Source organism: Hemiscyllium ocellatum, chromosome 45 (genome assembly GCF_020745735.1).
Source record: "Hemiscyllium ocellatum isolate sHemOce1 chromosome 45, sHemOce1.pat.X.cur, whole genome shotgun sequence".
NCBI lineage: Eukaryota > Metazoa > Chordata > Chondrichthyes > Orectolobiformes > Hemiscylliidae > Hemiscyllium > Hemiscyllium ocellatum.
The window spans coordinates 2,443,719-2,471,374 of NC_083445.1; the positions used below are offsets into that span (position 1 = coordinate 2,443,719).

At 45.0% G+C, this 27,656-nt stretch overlaps 1 protein-coding gene across 4 annotated transcripts; it reads right to left on the reverse strand.

Moving 5' to 3' along the window:
• atg4da (autophagy related 4D, cysteine peptidase a) lies at positions 1–27,564 on the reverse strand. 4 transcript variants are annotated; one of them, XM_060855337.1, is made up of 12 exons: positions 27,411–27,564; positions 21,058–21,116; positions 20,606–20,903; positions 19,889–19,972; positions 19,551–19,790; positions 18,049–18,415; positions 16,611–16,681; positions 13,927–14,072; positions 13,560–13,638; positions 11,119–11,195; positions 9,159–9,278; positions 1–6,098 (listed from the first exon to the last, which is right to left on the reverse strand). In XM_060855337.1, the coding sequence occupies exons 3-12, from the start codon at positions 20,811–20,813 to the stop codon at positions 5,916–5,918; spliced, it is 1,575 nt and encodes a 524-aa protein (XP_060711320.1). In that variant the 5' UTR covers positions 20,814–20,903; positions 21,058–21,116; positions 27,411–27,564; the 3' UTR covers positions 1–5,915. The 4 variants fall into 4 exon arrangements, with proteins under 4 accessions (XP_060711320.1, XP_060711321.1, XP_060711319.1 ...); XM_060855338.1 differs by lacking the exon at positions 21,058–21,116 and having other exon boundaries at positions 19,551–19,787; XM_060855336.1 differs by lacking the exon at positions 21,058–21,116.
• Positions 27,565–27,656: the final 92 nt, after the last annotated feature.

Genomic DNA, 27,656 nt, shown 5'->3' on the forward strand with positions numbered 1-27,656 from the left:
TTGTCAAGTACCTACTTTCATTTATTTCAAACTGCCAAGCAGCTTTAAGTTACAGTTTATTTCTGAACAAAAATAAATTAGAAAGAAATGGAGCTTTAGCCTCTTGAGGAATGTGGTAATCACATGTAATATAGATCAGAAAATACTGCAATTTCAGACATTTATATGTCTTCCCATCTTCAGGCCTTTCCACAAATCTCTTCATGCTCATATTAAATCAAACGTGTAGAGAAAAATAAATCTTCTTTCCAGTGAGTTCTGTTTAAACCATCCCACTGCTCCTTTAATGCTACATGTCATGTGAAAAAGGGACTACAAGTGCATAGCAGTGATCTTAGGGACATGACAGAGTGGTCAGTGAAATGCTCCACTCTCCCCATCAGCTCCAAGATTTTTAAGGACAATGGGAGAGGCATTTTCTCCTCTCCTATCTCCCACCAAATATCATATCCTCAAAGGGTTAAAGCCCACTAGTGTTACCTGGGAGGCTCTCCAATCCCACAGTGAACAGATGTCTGGTCAAACAGGACTGCAACTGGTTGCAGAATACACTGTTTCAGGAAGGCCTGTGTCGATTCTATGTTTGGGAAAAGGTCCACCAAAAGCTGAACTGAAGTGGGCCGAGTCCAGACCTCCTCCTCGGTCTGAAGGGAGCACTGCTGCAGAAGGATAAATGCAGAACTCATTTTAACCTCTCACCTTCTATTCTCTTCTGAAGCTACTGGCCCACTTGAGGTCTGCTTCTGTACCAGCCATTCTGGGAAACCCCACCCACGTGTATGACCAGTTGGCGCTGATCCTCCCCTAAAGCTTCATGTATGTTCCAGTAGAGTTACTGCGCAGCATTTGGGAAGAGACACCCTGGCTGATTTACTTCTTGTAATCTAATCTAAGCACTGAATCCCAGCTAAGGACAGCAAATCCCAGCATACATCAAGCAGGAACCCACATGGTTAAAGACACAGTTGTGCACTAAGGTTCCTAGACATTAATTTGGATACAATCAATCAACACAGGCCTTACTAAAACAACAGTGTTGGAACAGTTACTTTCAGTAGTACATGCACAACATCAATGAACAGATTTCAGTGACAGTAGAGTACGAACACCATTACAACACCAACAATTCAATCTCCTCTCAGACAAAGCAGGGGCCATCAAGAAGATCAATCTCAATTCCCTGCTCATTCCAAGCTAAGTCCATTCTCATTTCAGAGCTAGGAATTGGAAATAAAATATTGCAAGTACAGCAAAAACTCAAAATAAATTGTTCAATTGATTTTTTTTTCCATTAGTTCTGGAGGATTTGATTTACAACATTTGCAAATCTGTAACCAGGTGACACAGAGCACAAAGACCAGCCAACCCAGCAATTATCATACTGGCGGGTTCATCGAGTCATGCAAGGAATTCTCTTCAAGCAAAGACAGAAAAGCTTCCAAATAGTTGAGGGGAAAAGATGCTGGCTGAGTCAGGGAGGTCATGATTCGATAACTCTTAGAATCATGGTGGGAGAGAAGGGATTTGCCACTTTCCTGATTTCTTCCATTGTTAAAGATCAGGCAGTGACATCCTCCACAACTACAGAGCCTGCCTGCACATGCCCAGTGATTCACACACAAGATCAAGGGAGTTGGAAGAGGTACAAGAAGCAATTCCAGCAATGAGTCCATGCTTGGATTGGTGAGCGAGGAACAAAACCATAAAAGTTGACATGAAGACACCGCTGTCATTAGGGGAAATCAGGAAAACATTCCACACACAACACCACCTTGCAGCCAACACACACTCCTCTGCTGCTCAAGAGCAGGAGTTGGCATCTTTCTGGAAAGCAGACAGAAGCCAACCTTCTCAGGTATCAGTAATAGCTCGAACCATCCCTGGAACTTTTTCCAGCTCGGAATACTGAATCAATTCTGTTTACTGATCAAATTAATAAAAGTAGTTCAGCTGAGAGAGAGAGTGTTGAGTTGGAGTCAGACTGAACTCATTGGGAAAAAACTCTCCAACACCACAGCCACACAGTGAATGTGCTCACTGACAGCGCATGTCAGATGGTGCTCAGGAAGGAAGGTCGTCAGAGTGCTACCATGCTGAAGCAGCAGCTTAATTAATAAAGGAAGAACAACTTGATTGTATAGCAGCTTAATATTTCTCAAATAACTCAAAGTGCTTCGTAAACAGTAGTTATACCATACAATACAGCATTGTGCACACAAACAGCAATGAGATGCCAAATCTGTTCCGATGGAGTTAGTTAAGGCAGGAACATTGGCCAAGACAGACATCAGGAAAGTACCCTGCTGCTGAAAACCAAGGACAAGGGTTCCACGGGTGGATACTGACTGGGAGGGCTAGGGGGGACGGAAGACAAAACAATAATTTCTCAGTATTTCAAGACAGAAGTCAGAAGTTACACAACACCAGGTTTATATTCCAACAGGTTCATGTGAAATGACAAACTCTGAAAGCTTGTGATTTCAAATAAATTTGTTGGACTATAACCTGGTGTCATGTGACTTCTGACCTTGTCCACCCCAGTCGGATAATGACACATCCACTTCATTCAAGACAGAAGGAATCTAACTTATTCTCTGGATGGACTGAGATTCAAGGATATAATTATTCCACATCAGGGCAGGTGACAAACTCCAGTGAATTGATGAAAGGAAGTTGGAGGTGGTTCTCCCAGAACTAGCTCAGCATCTTTGTGTACTGAGTCAGCATTCAGACAGCACAGCTTCAGTAAGCCAGGAGTGTTTACATACATCAGGCAGCCTAACCCAACACCCACAACCAATAAAAGGGCCTGGATGTTGCTATGGAAATAGTCAAGGTAATCAGAAAAGAAGAGTTACTGACTACATATTTGAGTTTGTTTAGGAAGGTTATAACACGTCCAGAACCAACATGTCCCCTCCAACCCTTGGTACCAATTCTAAATTTAAGTGCCCTGCATACCCCACAGTAAACCACACCCATTAGGAACTCTCAATGGGAGCAGCAAAACTGTAATACCTTCTTCACTAACACTCCAGTTACAGGAAGCAGGTGTATGACCGGAATCACAGAAAAGCAGGTCACTGAAACCTACATAGGCTTTCAACTTCCTATTACTATTCAAAGTCTTAAAGAATTAAAGACATGCAACATAAATGGCTTCTCAAAAAGATATTGCTGAAATTATTCTGCAAACTGATAGAAGTCCCTCCTTTCTCTACCAACCCCCAAGAAAAGGAAAAGAAACTATTTGAGAATACAGGCAAACATCACAAAAGTGAAGACTGGCGGCCCTTCTCTAATGAAGGCTTCGCCAGTGTTTTTCTCGTGGGAGACTGAAATGCAACAATGAATAAATTTAGTGAGTAGGAGTAAATATTGATATTAAAAAGGTTTTCCAACAGCAATGCTAAAGGCTATGCACCAGATGAAGAGGTGACAGTAAGATTACACTGGGCTTTCCTGGTTTTGTTTGGAAACTTGAACATCTCCAATCTCTGGATCATCTTGAAGTGGGAGCCTTTCCTGATCTGGCCAGAACCCCACCCAGACCCTCAAGTCCTTGCAAGTTGCTCTTGATCCTATCTCCAAGGAGCCCAACTCTTTCAGCAAACAAACATTCCCAAAGACAGGATCTGGCTTTGATAGCTTCCTCTTTACATAGAGACACAGCGGTATTACAAAGACTTCCAAAGAAAACCAACAGTTATCATATTGTTTGGATGAAACCACTAGTAGTCCATTAATAATAACAAAATCTTCAGTAGCTGGAATGGATCGAGATATTACTGCAAATCACTACCAGGTCCATGGAAATAAAGTCAGTTTGTTGCTAATTACAAACAAACAATGTGTGATATTCTTTAGCACGTGCAAATAAAACATGGGGATTCTCTAAAGGAAAAGCAGAGGTGAGTTAGCAATCTGTCCAGCAATACTCAAGTTTCCAAACATTATTCTAGAATTCCCACTGTACCCCTGTAGGCACATCAGCTTCCAGTTACAAACATATTAGGAGGCATGTAAAACCAAGAGCTATGGAACAAACCAGAAAACTGCTGCACTGAGATTCCCGGTCAGAAATAAAAATGATTTTAAAGTAAGGTCTCCTAATTTAACTGGAAGGTCAATTTAGTACTTTTCACATGTTTATATTACCTAAGGGGAACTGTCAGAGGCAAATAATCCCAGACCAGTTATGTTTCTGTCAAATTACACTGATGCAGGAAATCCTACCAGCAAACATTGACAGTACTATACAAGCATGCAAACAATCATCCTCTAGGGGCAGGGGATGAACAGACAATAGGCCGAGAGGGTGTAGATACAAGGACATAAACACAGCTATATTTCAAATAAACCAGCGTTTTCCAAAACACAAATAACCACAATACAGGAATTTGATCAGATGAGAAATAAATTTTGCATTAAACCAGCTACTATTTGTTTGATCAATTCATAATGAAAGGGGACACGCTGCTAGTTTGAGTTAGGTAGCAGTGCTGGATTTGTAGGTCATACAGGGATCAGACTTTGCTTTGTGACCACCTCATGTGGAAGCTGTTCGGTCCAGTGTGGGTAAGTACAGAACAAAGGTCTTTTCTATTCCAATTTTGTGCCTGAATATGAACCACAGGAGAGCACCTATCGGACACTGGTCTTTTCCATTTCCATACCCTGTGTCTGAGCATCAAATAGTGGTCAACCTTGTGGCTAGTCGAAGCTTCTTACACAGAGGATGACGGCAGAAAGCAGCCACTGCCATCCCATCACCTGGTTACCAATTGGAATGTGGGCCGCAGAGGCGAAAGGTGCCTCATCCAGCTCTTCTTTGCATTGACCTATGTAACTTGATGTTCCCAAAGAGTTGTGTAGGGTTGGATTTGGCACAATGGGAGGACAGGTTTAATAACAATGCTGGTTCTGATCTTTCTCCTGTTCAATGCAAAATTATTCATGTTAATTGCAATCTTTCAGAATGAAAGATTTCACTCCTGAGAGTGGCTCCAAAGACACGAAGAATATTCAGATCACAAGACTGTCAATGTTTAAACAGAATGTGTAGGCAAGTTAGGAAAGTCTTCAGAAAATTCTAAAGGAATGTCACAGACCCACCAACCTGAGCTGTGGAATGGCAGGTTAGAAAATTTACACACACACACGCACACGCACGCTCGAGTGACTGGTCTGAAAGGATTCCTGTGTGCCACAGCAAGTATACACAATGGAGTGAAGCAACACGGTCCTCCCCTTTGAGCATTACCTCCCTGGGAGAAACAGTGAAAAACATATACATTGAAGATGGACTTGGTTGATTCTGTGCTGAATTTGTCGATCCACTGAGGGAGCATTTGTACCCAATTGTTAGATGCTAGGAAGAGCCACGATTCAGGATTCCCAGCCTCAACTAGGATTTGATCTCCTCGAATTATGAACAACACTGGATTCAGCTCCAATGCCTGGCAATCCTGCAGCCCTGCCATTGACAATTCAGGCTCACACACTGAAGTCTGGTGAGCTGGAGGACTGCTGTCACCGGACTACTCCTCCCCTCATGAACATCATCCTACACCATGTAGCCACAGCTGGGCCTTTTGGGATAGCCAGAGCAGATTTTACTTCAAAACAGTCTGACTCAGCTTGCAACTGACAACCTGCCCAAAAACACATCCATAACAGACTTGCGCAGCACGAGCACTGCTACAAAAGAAAGAAAGAAAACCCAATCAAATGCTGCTTGGTCAGGAAGAGAGCTAATCCCACTCACCAAGAGAAGAGGTGGTCTTCCCTCAGGGGACCATCCCCTTCCTGGAAAGACAACAGAATATAAATAAAAGGAACACTCCACGAGGCTCCCAGTTTCAGCCCTGCTGAAATACAGCAGGCACAGATATCTAATGGAGTCCATTTGCTCATCACAGAAAGACAAATTCATCAGTGCTGTTCTGCTTTGACTTCCCTGGTCTTCCAGATTTGGAGATTAGCACAGTTTTATCCGGTTTGAGAGTGCAGAGTTCATCCAGACCATAATCCTGAGCACAGCCCCTTGCAAATGTGAAAATAGGGTATTTCTCCTTCAATGATGAGGAGCTCAACACCTAAAAAAAAATACAAAATACGAGATCACCCGATACAGTCAAGTGGACAGAAGTGATTTAGGGTCAATAACCAACTATTTAAAAGGAGCGGCCTTTCAGTGATACTAGCAACGTTGGATGAGTTTCCAACACCATTCCCCATTCCCTCACAAAGTGAGGAAATGAGCAGGTGATGGGTTAACCTCCATGATAGCCGGCAGTAACTCTGGGAATTGACTGGTGATGAAGGTGCTCCTTAAACAAGGTTATGTTGTCCTTGGTTTTGTCCCCACCACTGGCCTGGTCCATAACAGACTAAACAGATGGGGGCAGGACCCCACACAGTGGCTCCATTTGACTAGAGATTTGCAAGATATTTATTGAGGAGGAGGTTATTTTGTCCCAACTTAATTCATTTCTACAGAAACACTTTGCAGTCCCTCATTTGCTGCATCAGGTAACTCTGTAAATACCTGCTAAGTTTGGATCTCAAACTACTCCCAATTATTATTCCATGCGAGGAGTGTGAGAAACCACCACTTAATGTCACTTTCCAAGTTTAAACCTGTGTCCTGATTTGAATCTCAATCAATTTGTGGTGTTTTAGATGAACTTTTCTTAAAATAAAAACCCATCACCTTACATTTGTTAATAAAGATCTTTCAAATGTTTCATTTCCAGGCTGAATATTCCACATTTCTCTTGGCTTAACTCACATCCCAGGTCCCTGACACTAACCCTAGTCCAGTGTTTATTTCTTTGCAAATCCTGCAGACCATGAATATCCCCCGTTTCAGTGACAAGAACTGGACTCTGCTTACAGTGCCACATGATCACAGCCCTATACGGTTTGATCACCATTTTGGTCAGGTTGTGTTGTGCTGTTCTGCAAGTGTAGGTCAAAAACCTGATGAGTTTATTAAATGCTAGTCTGTATTGGTTTGTAATATAGAACATCATAACCTGCTCAGGTTCCTGGGTCTCTCTTGGGTTCATCCTTTATTCAAAGGAACAGCTACTGTGTGTCCTTGATAAGTATGTACCTGTTGGAAGTTGTTGAGCACAGGAGCTGTGGTTTACTAAGGAATTTGAATCTCTTGTCGAGAGGAAGGCGGCAGCTTATGTTAGGGTGAGATGTAAAAAGGGGGGCGATTAAGAGTTACAAGGTGGCCAGGAAAGATTGAAAGTGAGAGCTAAGATGAGTGAGGAGGGGACATGAGAAGTTATTGATAGGATCCAGGGAAAACCTTAAAGCTTTCTATATGTATATAAGGGATAAAAGAATGACTAGAGCAAGGTTAGGACCAATCGAGGACATTAGTGGGAAGTTGTGCATGGAGTCAGAGGAGATGGGGGAAAACACTAAATAAATATTTTTCATCGGTATTCACACTGGAAAAAGACAATGTGGTCAAGGAGAATACTTAGAAACAGACTATGAGTCTAAATGGGACTGAGGTTCACAAGGAGGAGCTGTTAGTAAATTTGTGGACAACACTAAGGTGAGTACAGTTGTGCATAGTACTGAAGGATGTTTAAGGTTACAGAGGGACATAGGTAAGCTACAGAGCTGGGCTGAGAGGTGGCAAATGGATTTTAATGCAGAAAAGTGAGAGGTGATTCACTTTGTAAGGAGCATCAGGAATTCAGAGTACTGGGTTAATGTTAAGTTTCTTGATAGTTCAGATGAGCAGTGAAATCTCAGTGTCCATGTACATAGATCCCTGAAAGTTGCCACCCAGGTTGATAGGGCTATTAAGAAGGCATACAGTGTGTTAGCTTTTATTGGTAGAGAGATTGAGTTTTGGAGCCACGACATCATGCTGCAGCTGTACAAAACTCTGGTACGGCCACATTTGGAGTATTGCGTACAGTTCTGATCACTGCATTAATGGAAGGTGTGGAAGCTTTGAAAAAAGGTTCAAGGGAGATTTACTAGGATTTTACCTAGTACAGAGGGAAAGCTTTACAAGGAAAGGCTGAGGGAGGTGATGCTGTTTTCGCTAGGCAGAAGAAGGTTGAAAGGTGACTTAATTGAGACATAAGACAAATCAGAGGGTTAGATAGGTTAGACAGTGAGAGGCTTTTTCCTTGGATGGTGATGGCCACACATGAGGGGACATAGCTTTAAACTGAGGGGTGATAGATATAGGACAGATGTCAGGGGTAGGTTCTTTACTCAAGATAGTAGGGACGTGGAGCGCACTGCCTGCAACAGGAGCAGACTCGCCAACTCTACAGGCATTAACTCTATAGACATATGGATGAAAATGGAATAGTGTAGGTTAGATAGGCTTTGGATTGGTGTTACATGGCGGTGCAACACTGAGGGCCGAAGGGCCTGTACTGCGGTGTAATGTTCTATGTTTACAGTTTTCCATCATATTCATGTGGTTAGTTATCCCATCCTGCCTTACAATGTTAAATTTCACCTGCCATTATTCTGTCCATGTATGCATTTTGTTTATCAGTAATTTGATTCAACTGTCTCTGTGACTGTGGTACAGTATATACTGCTCCTGAATCCATGTCCCTGACAATCAACACAGAGCACAGGTTCCCAGTTCAATACTCCTCTCCATCAGAACGCAACAATATTTCCTCTAATGGTATCTATTGTTTCCTACAGCTAACCCCTCATGTTATGCCCCAATTCTCTACAGCGTAGAGTTTAACTAGCAGCCTCCCTTGTGGAACTGTGCAGGCTGATTTCCCAAGCCCATCACACGCTCCAAGAATACCGGTGTGCAGTTATCTTTGTCAAGTTGATCCTTCTCCTGTGCCAGACACATCTGGTGCAATGGATTGGACCATGTTTCAAGGGTTACTCATAGGTGTCACTGAGTATGTCCCACAATGAATGTGAAAATACCATAAGCCATCTCTGGCACATTATTAGAAGCAACACAGAAACAAAGATGCTAAAGGGCAAAGATGCTAAAGGTTATTTTCAGTTCTGTATTATGTATGTTACTGAACTACTATCGCAGCATTTAGCACATTTCATTTCCTCATGCACAATTTCAATCAGGAACAAAGGGTTTGAAACAGACTTACTGCTCAGAATGAAGTGACACTCACCGTTGTGACAGTTTTACACAAGTTTTCAAAGTCTTCCTTAGTCCTTGCATAAAACCCTATGGTACAGCTGGGATCCATCTTACTGAAGGACAGCTTTCTTGGAGAGATACAATGAAATGACTGTGGGGGGGAAAAGAAAACATGCTCATTGAGAAACAACTCTTTTTAACTGAAATAATTCAGCCTCCTTCTAACATCCAAACAAGCCTTTCAATACACATCCGGCGGACTATGACATCTGCAAGAACATCAGTTCAAGCTTCCTCCAACATGCCTCTCTTGATTGAAGAGGGTAAGACTGGACAGTATAGAAATAAATCGTGAGCTTAGCTGATCAACGCAGAGTGGGTGAACATTGGAACAAATGCGCTGCCCAAACAGGTGAACAATGCTGGCACTTGCATGTGTGAACCAATGCTGGTTTGATATGGGAAGGCAGCCTTCTGTTGGCTGAGCAGCACGGTTTGTGACTGAAGTGGAAATGCTGGTTTTCCTGTCTTGGCCTTGTCCTTCTGGCTGGTAGAGGTCACAGGTTTAAGATGTGAGTTACAAGAAGATTTCTCCAGTGAAGTCTTGCAGGACAGGATGGAGAGAATAATCAGTCATTTCTTCTCTAGCGTGACAGTCGTGTTCCTGTGCAACCCCGTACTATACGAGAATGCCACATTACAAATAACAGCGTTGGCAATCCAACCATGCTATGCCCCGCACACATTTTAAACGTTTGTGCACAGTGCGCACTATTTGTCAATTGGGTTACAGCAAACTTGCATTGATGGAACACGCAGACAGCACAACAACCAGAATTTTTTTTAAAAACAGAAATCCAACTTTCATTACCTTGTGATACGATTAATCTACATCTAATAGATTCAGACAGGTGTCTGTTAATCAGTACTCACTTCTCCCAACCACAAGCATGGTCTCTTGGATCTGGTCTACTGTACAAAAGGATTCAAGACAACTCTGGCCATACAAAAGGCATCAGGAGGGAAAGTAAAACATTTCCAATCACAGCGAGGATTGTCATCAGAATTAGCAGTCAGTGGGCTGGAGGAGGTGGTGGGGACTATTCACTGGAGAAGTCTTCTTGTAACTCACATCTTAAACCTGTGACCTCTACCAGCCAGAAGGACAAGACCAAGAGAGGAAAACCAGCATTTCCACTTCAGTCACAAACCGTACTAACTTCAAAATACATTGGCGAGGTTAACAGTGAGTAGAACTTCCCTACCAACACTATGGGAAGATGTTCATTTGCAATAAATATAGTCGGTTCCATTGATCATTTTTTTTCCCCCAGAAAAAAGTGGTCAGTTGAGACCTCACTTCATCCTCCTCCCTAGAAGGCAGCTGTTCTTAATATGGTTTGGTCAAAATGACAAGGACCCTAGGACCAGTTACTTTGGGCACTCAATGTCTAAGTGGGCTGGGGGCACCTTAGTTAAACCGCATTCAGAGAAATCTTACTGGGTATTCCCCCCCCACTTTAATCCTCAATCCAATGATTAACCCACTGAAGCCAGAGCAATAATTAGGCAAGGTCTGAGAAGTATGACTGCTCCTGAAATTTTCTCCAAGGCTGGGGGAGGATTGGTAAGGGTGTAAAGCCCACTCTACTCTATCTTCCAAGCTGGTAGGACCAAAACATCAGAGCACAGGAAGCTGATGCTGCAATGTCCTATAGCCAGCATCTGTGATGTGGATAAGAGTTTCCATTCCCACAGAGATATTTCAGCCGACTGGTCAATTCATGCCCACCAAGTGCCTCAATGATGATAATGCAGTTACCTAAGTAAAGAGATACAACAGATTTTACCAAGAAATTCAACCTTCTAACGTTAAAGCCGAAGCTGTGGATATATATCTCTGTCTAGTTTGTCCTGCAATCATACGGCACTGAGTGCAGGGCAGCTACTGACACTGATCTAGCCCACATTAACAGCATAACCCTACTTACCTCCAACTGAAAGTCATGCTTCGTTACATCCACAACAGGCTGGCAATAGTGAGGGTCCAAATACAGCAGGAAATCATCTGCAAAATGATGACACTAATTACTTCATTTGCTGTTTCATTATGACTCAGGCATCCACTGAAGATGACAGTATTCTCTGCGAGTATAGCTTTAGGGACAATGAAAGTGCTCAGTACTCCTAGGCCTGGAGGAAGGAAAGGGACTAAAAACTAACAATGTACCTGATGACTATTGCATGACTCATGTATATGCACTGAGCACAGGCTATGTCCCACTGTTATAGAGTCAGAGATGTACAGCATGGAAACAAACCCTTCGGTCCAACCAGTCCATGTCGACCAGATATCCCAACCCAGTCTAGTCCAACCTGTCAGCTCCCGGCCCATATCCCTCCAAACCCTTCCTATTCTTATACCCATCCAAATGCCTCTTAAATGTTGCAATTGTACCAGCCTCCACCACTTCCTCTGGCAGCTCATTCCATACCCATACCACCCTCTGTGAAAAAGTTGCTCCTCAGGTCTCTTTTATATCTTTCCCCTCTCACCCTAAACCTATTCGTTCTAGTTCTAGACTCCCCGACTCCAGGGGAAAGGCTTTGCCTATTTATCCTATCCATGCCCCTCAATTTTGCAAACCTCTATAAGGTTACCCCTCAGCCTATGACACTCCAGGGAAAACAGCCCCAGCCTGTTCAGCCTCTCCCTATAGCTCAAACCCTCCAATCCTGGCAACATCCTTGTAAATCTTTTCTGAACCCTTTCAAGTTTCACAACATCTTTCCAATAGGAAGGAGACCAGAATTGCACGCAATATTCCAACAGTGGCCTAACATGACCTCCCAACTCCTGTGCTCAATACTCTGACCAATAAAGGAAAGCATACCAAACACCATCTTCACTATCCTATCTACCTGCGACTCCACTTTCAAGGAGCTATGAACCTGCACTCCAAGGTCTCTTTGTTCAGCAACACTCCCTAGGACCTTACCATTAAGTGTATAAGTTCTGCTAAGATTTACTTTTCCAAAATGCAGCACCTCGCATTTATCTGAATTAAACTCCATCTGCCACTTCTCAGCCCATTGGCCCATCTGGTCCAGATCCTGTTGTAATCTGAAGTAACCCTCTTCGCTATCCACTACACCTCCAACTTTGGTGTCATCTGTAAACTTACTAACTGTACTTCTTATGCTCGCATCCAAATCATTTACGTAAATGACAAAAAGTAGAGGACACAGCACCGATCCTTGTGGCACTCCACTGGTCACAGGCCTCCAGTCTGAAACACAACCCCCCACCACCACCCTCTGCCTTCTACCTTTGAGCCAGTTCTGTATCCAAATGGCTAGTTCTCCCTGTATTCCATGAGATCTAACCTTGCTACTCAGTCTCCCACAGGGAACCTTGTCAAATGCCTTACTGAAGTCCATATAGATCACATCTACTGCTCTGCCCTCAATCTTCTTTGTTACTTCATCAAAAAAACTCAATCAAGTTTGTGAGACATGATTTCCCACACACAAAGCCATGTTGACTATCCCGAATCAGTCCTTGCCTTTCCACTGTTGAAATTAAAAATCTCTATCTCGTGTGCTAACAATACCTTGATCTCACCCAACTGATCCATCTTCGGAAGTGATGCAGATACTGAGGACAATGAGAGGTCTGGCAGTGGGTAGTCACAGCCTGCCTAAACACTCACCTGGAGTCACAGCTAAAGGGCTTTCCTTACTCGGGTTGAAACAGGGCACTGCGGCCAAGTCTCAGCATTGAACCCTGGAGGTTTCCTTTTCAGGATCTGAACCAAATCCACCTCACCCCAAATCAGGCCTAGCCAGCCCTGAGCCCATCCCTCTTTGCACCGATTCCCAGGAACAACATAAAAATAAACAAAGGGGAACCGGTGGCCTGTGCTTGGAAACTTGTGGAAAATTCCTGTGAGGCATCACCATTTAAATGGTGTCATGTTAGGAAGGCAGCATTCTGTTCTCTCAGGAAACCCCATATGCACTGTTTCAGACAGATGTGCACAATGATGAAATTAAGGTTTGTGGAAAGACTTGTAGCTCGGGCAGCCCCACAGAATCCAGGTAACAATGAACTACGGCCAATCTATTCACTGAGCCAGTGCTTCTTACAAAAAAGAAATATTATCCTATTCCTTTTCCCTCTGCTCCTACTTCAAAGTCTCCTGCTCTTTAACCAACTCTGAGTATCAACAACGAGCTTAACTCTTCAACATTTATCACAGCCTAACTACAGTAATTATCATTCACACTCAATAGTGTCAACATTACAATCCTAGCTTACAACTCACTCACAGTAACAGATCATTCACAAACGACTCTGTACTCTCCTGGTCAATCCTTTTCCTCTACCTGCAACTCTGGACAAACACACCGCCTCTGCTCGAAGACCTACCTTGAAAGCCAATGAAGTAGAGTGAGTGTTTCGGTTTCCCACCAATGATTCCAATGCAACATTCAAGCTTCAGAATCTCCTGAAATAAACCAACAGGGATTAGATGCCTGGCACGCTGCTGTGCTAGGTGCTTAGCAAGGCTACATGAATGGTGGACAGGAAGACACATTACAGCACACCATTAAAGAACTGGATACCAACAGGAGAAAGAGAAGAACACTTCGAGAGCAAAGAGAATGCTAGAGGTTGTTGCTGATGCAAAAACTTTGTATTTAAAGAGCAAAGTGAGTGACAGCCACTCTCTGTGCACTAGTGAAACATTAAGCACTGAACCTACTAACTCAATCATTCTAGATTCTTTGCCTACCTTTACACACTGCATGTAGACTGGATTGAGGTTCTCTCCTCCAAGTCGAACAGGTACCAGGATGATGACAGACTTCCAATCCGATCCAGGAACCTTTCCAGCCTTTAACGGTGTCTCACAGAGATTCACCACGTCACCTTTGTACACTGCCTCAGAAGGAAGTAAAAATTGCTAATTTCCACATTGCCACAGGAAACATTCCAGAAGGATCATGTAAAATATAACGTACAGCAGAACACAGATCACCAGCCCCTCTAATATCAGTACCTGATCACTGAGCACAATATTTGCAAGATTCAAACTTGTTGTGTCCAAAACCTTACTTGAAAATATCTGAGAAACAAAGCATTTAAAACAAATGGAGGCTTCAGATCCATTAAGCAATCAGTCACTCCTTGTGAAGCACAGTAACATTCAACATCACTGCACTGCCATGTGGTCAGTTATTCATACGAGAATGTCACTTTGTCGCCTTGGTCCCACTCGCAGCACCGACTCGAGTCGAGATGTTAGGCACAGGAATCAGCAATGACCCAATAGTGATGTTCTTGCCTGGTGCTGGGAAACCAAGCTCAAACTGTGTTCCACAGAACTGAAAATGAAATCTAGACTGACAATTCAGTGCAGTATTGAGGAAGTGCTGCATTGTAATGTGCTGCAAGTCTTCAAATAAACTGTGGCTCCCCTGTCCCCTCAGCTAAAATGGAAAAGATTCCAGTAAACTCTCATAACCACAGCAAAGGCATTCATCTGGTGCACTGGTCAATATTCAAACTACCTTACCAGTCAAGATAACCTGGTTATTTATCTCATTGCTGTGGGAGACTCGGTTGTTATTTCCCCAACACTGCTACAGTGCACAGCAGCTGAGAGGTACTTCAGGGCATCCCGAGGAGAAAATAACATATCATTGCTTAGTCAATTGGGATGGCGGGAGCTATGAATCAACACCTGTCCTTTTCTGGCAAGTGTTGCATAAACAAACACTCGAAATACACTGAATTCTTCAAACCTATGTGGAAGGATGTTCTAGCAGAGATGTTCCGAGCATCAGGAACTGAATGTTAGACGACTAGTACTCCGGGAAATAAATCCAATTACAGCCCTGAATGCTGAATGTCAAAGCTGGTACTTTAGTCTATTTTATACCATCCTCCCTGCCCACAGAGAAACAAATTCCCCAAAAATTTACTTCATTACTGGAACAGTGGAAAATCCAAAGAAGAAATTTGCCTTGGGCTATCACCACGAGTCACCCTCCCAAATGCTAGAGGAGCACTGATGGTAGCGTTGAGCAGTGTTGATACCTATAACAAACTCAAGTGTGTTTGGCTTTGAGTTTACTGTGTCTTGTGTAAACACAAATTTAAAGGGCCCTTAAATTCAAAACATACCAGAACGGTTCTGGGAAGATCGCCCCCCCCCAGTTTAATAGACAGATGCTCTGGCAACTAGGAACAGCCAAATGGAGAATTCAGGGGTGACAGTGGCTCGAGTAGAAGTTGATTATCTATGCAATTTGTCAGGCCAATGAAGAACAGCTGCAATCAGGAAACTCGGAGGCCATTCAGTCTGCCATGCCTATATATTCCAACCAATTAGCCTTCTGCAGTGCCCTGACTTTCGGTTTCCCTTCATGTATTGAGCTCACGTTATAGACAGTAGGTGCAGGAGTAGGCCATTCTGCTCTTTGAGCCAGCACCACCATTCATTATGACCATGGCTGATCATCCACAATCAGTATCCTGTTCCTGCCTTATCCCCATAACCCTTGATCCCACTATCCTTAAGAGTTCTATCCAACTCTTTCTTGAAAGTATCCAGAGACTTGGCCTCCACTGCCCTCTGGGGCAGAGTATTCCATACACCCATCACTCTCTGGGTGAAGAACTTTCTCCTCAACTCTGATCTAAATGGCCTACCCCTTACTTTTAAACTGTGTCCTCTGGTTCGGCACTCACCCATCAGCGGAAACATGCTTCCTGCCTCCAGAGTGTCCAATCCTTTAATAATCTTATATGTCTCAATCAGATCCCCTCTCAGCCTTCTAAACTCAAGCGTATACAAGCCCAGTCGCTCCAATCTTTCAGTGCAAGATAGTCCGCCGTCCTGGGAACTGACCTCGTGAACCTACGCTGCACTCCCTCAATACCCAGAATGTCTTTCCTCAAATTTGGAGACTAAAACTGCACACAACATTCCAGGTGCGGTCTCACCAGGGCCCTGTACAGCTGCAGAAGAACCTCTTTGCTTCTATACTCAATTCCTCTTGTTATGAAGGCCAGCATGCTATTAGCTTTCTTCACTGCCTGCTGTACCTGCATGCTTGCTTTCATTGACTGTTACTGTGGAATCAGATTGCATCCAGATGACAAGAACTCACGGTGAGAAAACAAAGTGCCCTCTGGATCCTTTGCCATTCACCTTCAATTAATGCCCTCTGATTACTGACCCTCCTGGGTCACTGTCCTGGGAATGGGTAATGTAAATTTACCATGTTATTCAATACTCCCACCATATGATACAAGTAAAAATATAAGTAAAATATCTGGAAAAAAAGAGGAACTTATTTCCCAACTTCTGTTGCTGTTGTGAAACTAAGAAGGGACTCTTTAGTCTCACTCAGCGATAAGCAATGTCATACTGAAGATATTCTCCTGCCAGGGTTCACAGGACACACCCACCTGTGCAATCCTGTGCCACATAAACTGCAATGTTTAACGATTCAGAGTCTTCAGCTCTCTCTACTGCCCTCCTGAAAGAAAAACAATCAGGAATGATTGCCCCAAATAAAACGACAGTGATGATAAAAACAACAGCAAACCAATTCAGCTCTCTGTCCTCAGATTCACTCAGGCATACAACTGTACAGGAGTCAGCCACCTTTCAGCACCTCAGCCAAGTGACAGAGTCATAGAGATGTACAGCACGGAAACAGACCCTTTGGTCCAACCCGTCCATGCCAATCTAGTCCCACCTGCCAGCACCCAGCCGATATCCCTCCAAACCCTTCCTATTCATATACCCGTCCAAATGCCTCTTAAATGTTGCAATTGTACCAGCCTCCACCACTCCCTCTGGCAGCTCATTCCATACATGTACCACCCTCTGCGTGAAAACATTGCCCCCATAGGTCTCTTTTATATCTTTCCCCTCTCAGCCTAAACCTATGCCTTCTAGCTCTGGACTTTGTTTATTTACCCTATCCTTGCCCCTCAATTTTGTAAACCTCTATAAAGGTCACCCCTCAGCCTCCGATGCTCCAGGGAAAACAGCCCCAGCCTGTTCAGCCTCTCCCTGTAGCTCAAATCCTCCAACCCTGGCAACATCCTTGTAAATCTTTTCCGAACCCTTTCATATTTCACAACATCTTTCCTATAGGAAGGAGACCAGAATTGCCTACAATCTCCCAACAGTGGCCTAACCAAAGCCTGGGACGTTGCTTGATGTTTTTTGTTGAGACAGTATTAGAAAGGTACTGTAGTCCCAGTCAGGGCCTGCAGAACAGGGTCATTTTTCAGAGGCAATTTCTGAACAGGGATTAAGAGAACTTGGCTTACATCACTGCATTGAGCACTGATCAATTAACTCACCCGAAACTATTACAGGCATTAATCCCTGTTCAAGAAATAAGTAAAACACGTGCATAATTTGGTAATTATGACTCACCTCACAGCAACTTCTCATTAAAACCTTGTATTTAACTTCTGAGGTCACTAACCCACCCTTCACATCTCAAATGAGTCAGCCAAGTATGGTCAGAGCCCTGAGCCACCCCAAGGCCCACAATGGAATACAGCTCAGACTGGGAACACTGCACTGTGCTGAGGAAAGGCCACCTTTCTGCAAGTGTCATTGTTCAGACCAAGGCCTGGCCACCTGCCTGGCTGAACATGGGATATTGTGACATTACCCAAGAGCAGGCAGCGAGTTCCAGCTGCTGTTCGGACAATCATTCTTCAACCAACACCTCACTCACCGTACCGGGGCTTTACCATTCTCAAACTTCACTATCCAAAGCATTTTATAAATAATGGATTATTAGAGAGTCATATGCAGATTATTTAAAAGGTATTAATGCAAGTTCTTTTGTTGTTGCTGGCACAGCCAGGCTTTACTTACTTGATTATATGGGCCACAATGGACGGGCCATACCAGTCCCCGGCCTTCTTCCCTGATCTCTTCCCATGCTCCACTAACTGATGGACTCCAAACGGAGCTTTGGGGTAATCTCCAAACCAGGAGATAATTTTTCGGTGCTCCGATTCCTCTTTGTCTACAGTGTGCTGGTCCATGTTGGTCCGTCTCTGCACCTGTGGCGGTCTTTGCATTACAGTGGTTCTCTGCGTATCCCTGAGGCTTCTACTTCTGTCCAGTTGTGAGCCAAGGACCTCAGAGAGGATGGGCCAGTTTAAAGTGTTTGATCTGGATGGCGATCTGGATTCAGCCTCAGATTCGACAGAAAGTAAAACATCAGACCAGGTCCAGTCTGAAAGAAGACAGAGCATAGAACAGTTCAGCACAGTACTGGCCCCTCAGACCTCGATGTTTTACTGAACTTTTATCCTACTATAAGATCAGACTAACCTACATAACCTTTCATTTTGTCTTCCATGTGTGATTCCAAGAGTCGCTTAAATGTCCCTAATGTATCTGCCTCTAGTACCACTGCTGGCAGTGCATTCCACACCCCCACCACACTCTAAAGAACCTACCTCTGACATCTCACCTAAACCCTCCTCCAATCACCGTAAAATTATGCTCCCTCATGACGGACATTTCCAACCTGGGAAAAAGGCTCTGACTATTCACTCCATTTATGCTGCTCATCATCTTGTACACCTCTCTTCAGTCACCTCTCACCCTTCTTTGTTCAATGAGAAAAGCCTTAGCTCCCTCAACCTTTTTTTTCAGAAGACATGCCGTTGAGTTCAGTCAAAGATCAGCTTGAAACTGGAGATGCCAATAACAATCACCAAACTCATTCTCCAGAGGATGTTATCTCTGGAACCAGGCTGTCCTCCAGTATTGGAATTGTTCATGATCTTACTGAGACAATTTACTGTGTAATGGGAGGCTATTGAAAGGTGACAGGTAATTATCACATCTAAGACTGACCCGTCCTCATCCCACACCTACACACTTTTCAACGGCAGGGTTATATATACACAAACCAAATCCAATCAGGGGGCGGTGCTCTTTACTAGCAGCAATCGGGGCTGTGAACTGTGGGTGGTGAGGGAAACAGAGAGATAGCAGGCAGGATTACTGCTGATTATTAGGCTACTCTCCAACGCCCATAAGCGAACATACCCACATCAGGACATGGAGATGTCCGTGCTGCACGGGAGTGGACCAGGTCAGAAGTTACATGACACCAGGTTACAGTCCAACAGGCTCATTTGAAATCACAAGCTTTAGAGCATGCCTCCTTCGTCAGGGGAAGGGAAAAGCAGAACATTCTCGGACTTCACGGCCTTTCCTGGGTAAATAGTTATGGCAGCTATTTCAAACACTTGTAGATATAAAAAAACTGACAATCCATTGCTCACATCTTGGAGCGCAGACTGAACAACAGGCAGCAGAGGAAACAGAAAAGCATAAAACAAAGGGACAAGACTTACTACGAGACAGAAGATGAACGAGAAGTCCCTGAGCCAGTAACATCTGGCCACTGCGTAACATGCAGCCCCAGCCACAGTCTGTGGTCCACACAGAACCCTCCAGCTGAGGGAATTCACGCCTGTACGTCAGCCAGATCCGAGAAGCAAAGTCCTTGCGGAACAATCCCACCGAGGGAGGAGGGGAATTTTGGTTGCTGCCAGTTTCATAACTGGTGTCCGAGTTTGATGGCAAATCAGCTGCTGACAGACAGAAGCAGATGACAATATTACCAACTGTTTGGAAAGTTAGTGGCTTACAAAAAATCAGTGAGTGGCTGCCCCAGAGGGGCACAAAATACCTTCTGACTCAAAGCAGTAGCACCGACCCAGAAGGAAAATGGGGGAGGTTTTGCTGAAATTTGTTCTCCCTTTCACAACCCAACCTAGGAAGACACAAAAGGAATAGGTTAACGCACCTGATGACTGAGGGCAATCCTCTCCACCCTCTGGCCTGACAATATCACTGGCTGAGGGCAAGATGAGGGCACTATTTCCAGAAGGAGATGGTTGGATTAAATCCCAATTTTATGCCACTCAGTTGATTTTCTCATGCTGTCAGGATCTGGAACGTGTCTGAGCAAGTTCCCTGATCATTGCTGTTGAAAAATCATATCAAACTCTAAATATTAACCCTGATTTGTCTCCACAGATGCCGTCTGATCTGTTCAATTTCTCCAGAACTTTGCTTATTTCCTGATCGCGACTGTCAATTTTCAATAAACAAAAAGTAGTAAGAATTCCAATTTATTGAGAACAGGCCAGCAGGTAAAGGGGACAGGGGTTTGAAACCCCAGCCTGGGTAGAGTTAGCCAATTAGACAGCAGAGGCATTAGCATGGTCCTCGCTTCAAATCCAATATGTATGAGAAAATCAATTGAGGCCACAATGTTTTGACAAGGTAATGGGGGGGTAGGACAGGAGATGGGGCTGAGCACTTTCAGATCTCGGTTGCAAACAAAGAACAACAGAACAATGTCAGGAAGGTTTGGAAATATTCCCAGCCAAAAAGTCCTCACCATATTTGACATTGTTCCATGCTGTCATCAGCTTAGCTTTAATCTTGTCTACCTCATCTGGTTCAGTGTGTTCGGACTTCTCTGTTGAATGACAGTGGCTATCCCAGCTGTTCTTGTGATCAGTGGGAAATGGCCTATTTGATCCTGAGGGATGCAGGTCCTCCTGACTTTGGACATAGTGAATGGAGGTAGGCGAGACGGAATTCATTGGTCATGTAGTTAACTGTGATGAAACACAGCATTGGTGGGCAGTGCATTTATTCCTTTGTCTGTTGGCCATTTAAAATGCGACAAGAACCTGTAACAGCAGGGAAGACATACACAAAAGCAGTTAAACTCCAGCAAATGATGGAAGTTCTAAAGTTTGAACCATTTACCATAAACATGTAACCATATTACATATTTTGCCAAAAAAGCTAGTCTGCCTTTAAAATAGATGTAATGAATCTTACCAAACTGCTCCCAAAAGCCACATGACTTCAAGTCATCTACTGCAGCCCAAGCAGAATACCTGATAGGGGTCAATAACATCAAAGTAATGAGGATTCCAGGCTATCCAATGAAACCTCAGTTGTAAAGACTCAAAACTTTTACGATGTCTAAAAGATGACAGGAGGACATTACAAGGAATTCTAGCACAAGTGGTTTTGCTTCATAGAACCAGGATTCCTCCCAGTTAACATTTCCAGCCACAGTGCTGGTTTGTGATAAAAGCTGAAAATTATCTGGCCAATGTGATAAAGACATCCAGAACTCGTAACTGCAACAGGGAGAGGAAAAGCATCCAGCTCAACATCCAGGTCCAAAAGGATTGCTGCACTGAAGCAGACGACAACAGCCACAACCTACAAACAATAAAAAATGAAACCAAGGACCCTTATTCCATGCCGGGTCGTGGTCTGCATACCAAGTTCACCTGTGAGAATAATGGCAAACTATTTAACTACAGAAGCCATCACATCAACCCCTTCACTTCGGAAAGAACACCTTCAGGTCAGTCAGTCCTGCAACAATCGGAAGCAGAGCCTGATCTCCATTTCACCTTCATACGTAATTGTTATCCTTACTTTAAGTCTTGGCATCTGTATTTTTGTGAATAACTTTGCCACTTTTACTGAACACTGAAACACAATGCTCTGCCATTCATTATTCTTGCCTGATCAACTCAATTGCCTGTTCCCCCCTCCTCCTCCTCCTCCTCTTCTTCTTCTCCCCCACCCCCACCTTTCCTGGTCCCTTTCACCCCAGCTGCTATACTCAACTCCATCTTGAAATCATACAATTTATTGGCTTCAACTGTTTTCTGTGATAGCAAATTCCATAGGTTCACCCTCTCTGGGTGAAAAAAATGTCTCCTTATCTCAATCCTAAATAGTTTACCCATATGACTGAACTGAGAGCCCTGGTTCCTTCCTGGAGATCCCGGTCACTGGGAACATCTTCCCTTTATCTGTCCTGTCTCGCCCTGTTACAATTATGTTTCTATAAAATGCCTCCCCCCAATTCTTCTGAACTCCAGTGAATATAAAGCCGAGTGATTCAACTTCTCTCCATACATCCCCAGAACCAGCCTGGTAAGTCCTTACTGCACTCCCTGTACAGCAAGAGCATCCTCCCTCAGGAAAGCAGACCAAACCTGATGTGGTCTCACCAAGATTCAATAGAATTGCAGCAAGAAATCCCAGTGAAGTAACTTTCAGCAAAAGGGAGCTAGCCAAACTGGCTTGAAAGGAGGGGACAGAGGGTGGTGGGAGAGGGTGGTGACCACCAGTTTGCTGCAAGGATCAGTGTTGGGTCCACTGCTTTGCATCATTTACATAATGAATGAGAGTACAGGAGGTATAGTTAGTAAGTTTGCAGATGATACCAAGCGGACAGTGAAGGTGATTATCTGAGAGTACATCAGCATCTGATCAGATAAGTGAATGAGCTGGAGTTTAATTCAGATAAATGTGAGGTGCTGCATTTTGGTAAGGCAAACATATACACTTAATGGTAGGGCCCTGGGGAGTGGTACCAAACAGAGAGACCTGGTGGTGCGGGTGCAGATCCTGAAAAGTGGAATCACAGTTAGACGATGGTGAAGGCTTCATTGGTCAGAACGCCGAGTGTAGGAGTTAGAATATCATGTTATGGCTGTACAGGACATTAGTCAGGCCACTTTTATGTTATGAAGACATTAAGATGATATGAAGGTGCTGTGTTCAGTAGTTCTGCTGCTACTAACTCTCCAAAGGTACACCCACATCTTCATAACATTTAGAATACTGCCTTCAACTCTGGTCTCCCTGCTATAGGAAAGATGTTATTAAAGTTGAAAGAGTTCAGAAAAGATTTAGCAAGGATGATGCTGCCATCAGCAGGGTTAGGCTACAGGGAGAGGCTGAATAAGCTGGGACATTTTACCCTGGAGTGTCAGAGGCTAAGAAACGACTTTATAGAGGTTTATAAAATCGTGAGGGGCATAGATAGGGGTAAATAGCCAAGCTCTTTTCCCTGGCGTAGGGGTGTCCAAAACTAGAGGGAATGGATTTAAGGTGCCGAGGGAAAGATTTTAAAGAGATGTGAGGGACAGCTTGTTCACACAGAGAATGGTGTGTATGGAATGAGCTGCCAGAGGTGGTGATGGAGGAGGCAGACCCGGTTACAGCATTTAGAAGCCATCTGTTTGGGACATGGATAGGAAGGGTTCAAGAGGGATAGGAGCCAAATGCTGGCAAATGGGACTAGATTAGGTTAGGATATCTGGTTGGCATAGATGACCTGGACCAAAGGGTCTGTTTCTGTGCTGTGTAACTCTACAATTCTACAGCAGCTACGTAACCCACTCATCTTTGATCTTGTTGGAAGTATAAAACTGTGCTGCTGGTTATTTTAAACTCAACCATTAAAAGCAGGCCATGGGCTAACTATAAGGAGATGTCTGGTGTCTGCTCATCAGGTCAGATCGAATAGGTGGAGGTGACCACTGTATAGGAGAAATGAGGAGGGTCACATGATTTGACTTGGATATTCATTCGCGAATTTATTTCACTTGGTAAAAAAACCTGCCTGCACAGTCACTTAAATAAAGGATGGGTGGAGAAACAATTAGTAAATACACCCCGAGATAAAGTAACTGGCAATTACATTATCCATTTACTTGATACAGTCAGTGCTAGGACAGCGTGTGCTGTTAAATGTACAGTCAGTGCTGGGTCAAAACTACTTCAGATAAATAGCCTTCAAACACTTGAGCAACAGTGAGAGAAGACAGCACCAATAATGACCAGGACTGTGCTTCTCCGGTCGAGTTTCTCTAGTATAAATGGGGTCACGATATCAGCTCTCCAGAGACATCTCTCTATCAGCACAACCTTTTCACCAGGAGAGTTCCCACATGGACATCAGGAAGGACAGGGTCAGCAGCTGCTCTGAAGCCTCCCAGACACAGAGGACAGGAGAGGACATTTCCTTCTCTATATATAACAGGCTACATAAAAATCAATATTGTTACATCATCAGAATAATAGTCACAATGTGATGGATCAGAACTTGCAACAGTGGAGACCTGAGGCAACTTCAAATCCAACTCTAACAGCCAACAATGTGAAAAGGAAGCTTAGAGAGATTTTGTTTCTCCAAACTTGGTGACTTTGCTAAACTTTGGTTTCAGAAATGCCTTGGGAGAGGATGGGGTTGAAGGGAAGGTTCAGTGAGAAGGACAGCATTAAGACCCGAAAGGGGGCAGAGATTTCCACAATTTTTTTAGGCTAATCTTGAGCTTTGAAAACCTGTAAGATGTCGTAGAAAGGAAAACCAAGTAATCACAGAACAGATCAGGGATCCTGGGAATGAATTTGAATAGGTGATAGATGATGAGGCCTTTCGACTGATGACATTGCTTCCCAGTTCAGCAACATTCCTAATTCAATATTTTCAGCCTTATTTTTAAATCCCTCCATTGTTTTAGATTAGATTCCCTACAGTGCAGAAATAGGTCCTTCGGCCCAACCAGTCCACACAGACCCTCTGAACAGTGACCCACCCAGACCCTTTTCCCTCTGACTAATGCACTAACACTCTGTATCACTATAACTTCCTGCAGCCCTCAAACCTGTGCAGGGCGGCACGGTGGCACAGTGGTTAGCACTGCTGCCTCACAGCAACAGAGACCCGGGTTCAATTCCCACCTCAGGCAACTGACTGTGTGGAGTTTGCACATTCTCCCCGTGTCTGCGTGGGTTTCCTCCGGGTGTCCGGTTTCCTCCCACAGTCCAAAGATGTGCAGGTTAGGTAAATTGGCCATGCTAAATTGCCCGTAGTGTTGGGTAAGGGGTAAATGTAGGGGAATGGGTCTGGGTGGGTTGCGCTTTGGCGGGTCAGTGTGGACTTGTTGGGCCGAAGGGCCTGTTTCCACAGTGTAAGTAATCTAATCTCATCTAAAGTTTCCTTCTCCCCCTCAGGAGATTGATTAAAATAGTTTCTTGGACTGAGCGTCTGGCCATTGGTCCTGATATGTTGTTATGTGATTCAGTGTTTAATAACACCTCCTGTTTTATGATGTTCAAAGTATAAACAAAGTTGCTGATGTCAATACAGAGAGGGGTTAGTGGTCTATTGCAAATTGTGACTACAGTTAGTTACTAACAGCTGTTAATAATCCTTAGGATAACAAGTTAATACATTCACAAGAGCTCGTTTTATTCTTTACTTACACATGAGGTGTGAAGATATAGCCCATCCCCAATTACCCTCGAACTGAGTGCTCCGTCCCAGACGGCGTGTTAATTGTGGTCTGGAGTGATGCGTAGGCCAGGTTAGATAAGCATGACAGGTTTCTCTCCCCAAAAGACACTAGTGAAGCATGGTTTTACAACAACGATAGTCATCACGGTCATCACTGAGTCCAGCAGTATAAATTCAATTAATAATTGGAGTTAAATTTCGCTAGCTGTTGTGGTGGACTCAAACAGATGTCGAAACTGAAAAGGAGAATTGCACTTCTGCTTTCCAAATAAATCACGTGGCTTCAGAGCTGATTGCGCTCAATTTACAGAGGCACAAGTTGAAAGCAGTGAAGTGTCTCCAACCTTTCACACTTCTGAAATAAGCTTGTCAAATAGCGACCTATAAAACATGTCATAACATCATAAAACATCAGTACAATGATACAACCTGCTTAAAGTATTCAGACACGCCACTGTTTTCCAGCGCCTGAACAAGAAAATTGGACCAACACTGCTTATTAATATTAACAAACAAGACACTGCTTACTAAAACTTTCATCCAATCAAATACTGACAAATAAAACTTCAGAATAACTAGATACTTGGTAAGTATCAGAGTGTGTTCCATCTTCCAGTCCAACTTTAATGACTTGTAGCTGGATAACACCACCTCTGGAACATGATCCCACACATCTTGGCCTTTACCTGTTTTAGCTCACCTGCACACATTTGAAAATGAGACATTTTCAACCCCACCACTACTTCCAGAAGCCAATGGCATCGAAAGGGAAGACACATTGCACATATCCTATCCTCAATCTATTCCAAAACCTTACAACTCTGGGACACCATGTCCCCTCAAAAGATCCTGTCCCTCTCCAAATCACAATCTTTTAAAACACACAAACTCCATCACCTAGTCTCCCCACTAACACCACTACCCAGGGTTGCTTTAAACTACTCAGGATTCACCTGAAACCCAAATTTAACAAACAACACCCATGGCAGAATGAAAGAAGGGAGAAGAGCTGCCATCCAACTGAAGAGACATTCCTGTGAACAAACTGAAAGTCAGTACAGGATTGCATTGACAGAGCTGAAGGGCTTTTGCCTGAAACGTTGATTTTCCTGCTCCTTGGATGCTGCCTGACCTGCTGTGCTTTTCCAGCAACACTCTAATCCAAAAGCTGAACAGAGGAGGATTGGAGAAGGGGGCGGGGGGGGGGGGAAGGAGGAGGAGGAGGATGGGGTGGGGGGGGGGAAGGGAGAGGATGGGGGGATCAGGACAGGGGGGGCAAACAGGGTTCAGGGCAGGTTGGGGTGAGGGGGGGTCAGGATGGGGGGGTCAGCGCAGGGGGAGGATGGGGGGGTCAGGGCGGTGGGGGGGGGGAGGATGGGGGGGTCAGGGCGGTGGGGGGGAGGATGGGGGGGTCAGGGCAGGGGAGGCGGGGGGGTCAGGGCAGGGGGGGGGTCAGGGCAGGGGGGGTCAGGGCAGGGGGGGGAGGGGGGGTCAGTGCAGGGGGAGGATGGGGGGTCAGGACAGGGGAGGGGGGAGGGGGACAGGGGTCAGGGCAGGGGGGGGGGGGGGGGGGGTCAGGGCAGGGGGGAGGATGGGGGGTCAGGGCGGGGGGGGAGGATGGGGGGTCAGGGCGGGGGGGGGAGGATGGGGGGTCAGGGCGGGGGAGGGGGGAGGGGGACAGGGGTCAGGGCAGGGGGGGGATGGGGGGGTCAGGGCAGGGGGGAGGATGGGGGGTCAGGGTGGGGGGGGGGGGATGGGGGGTCAGGGCGGGGGAGGGGGAGGATGGGGGGTCAGGGCGGGGGAGGGGGGAGGGGGACAGGGGTCAGGGCAGGGGGGGGGATGGGGGGTCAGGGCGGGGGGGGGGGGGGGGGATGGGGGGGGGTCAGGGCGGGGGGGGGAGGATGGGGGGGTCAGGGCGGGGGAGGGGGACAGGGGTCAGGGCAGGGGGGAGGAGGATGGGGGGTCAGGGCGGGGGGGGGAGGATGGGGGGTCAGGGCGGGGTGGGGGTGAGTGAGTTTGTTTATAGCCCCCTCCCCCACTGCCGCCCCCCGGGGGGGGTGTTATTGTAAGGACTCACCTTTACCCCATTCTCCCGGCGGCTGTTGAGATCAGGGATAGGAACGGGCTCAGTTTTGATAAATTACAACAAGAAGCTCCATCCTCTCACTCCCGCCGTCACTGACCGACTGCGCAGACCGTCCTTAACAACTATTATCATCCTCACAGTGAGAGAGCGGCGACCGACAACAAACACTGCCCCAGCGCCCGCCGCAGCGCCGCCTGCTGCCCGGGAGGAGCTGGAGGGGCCTCAGCGCCCGCCGCA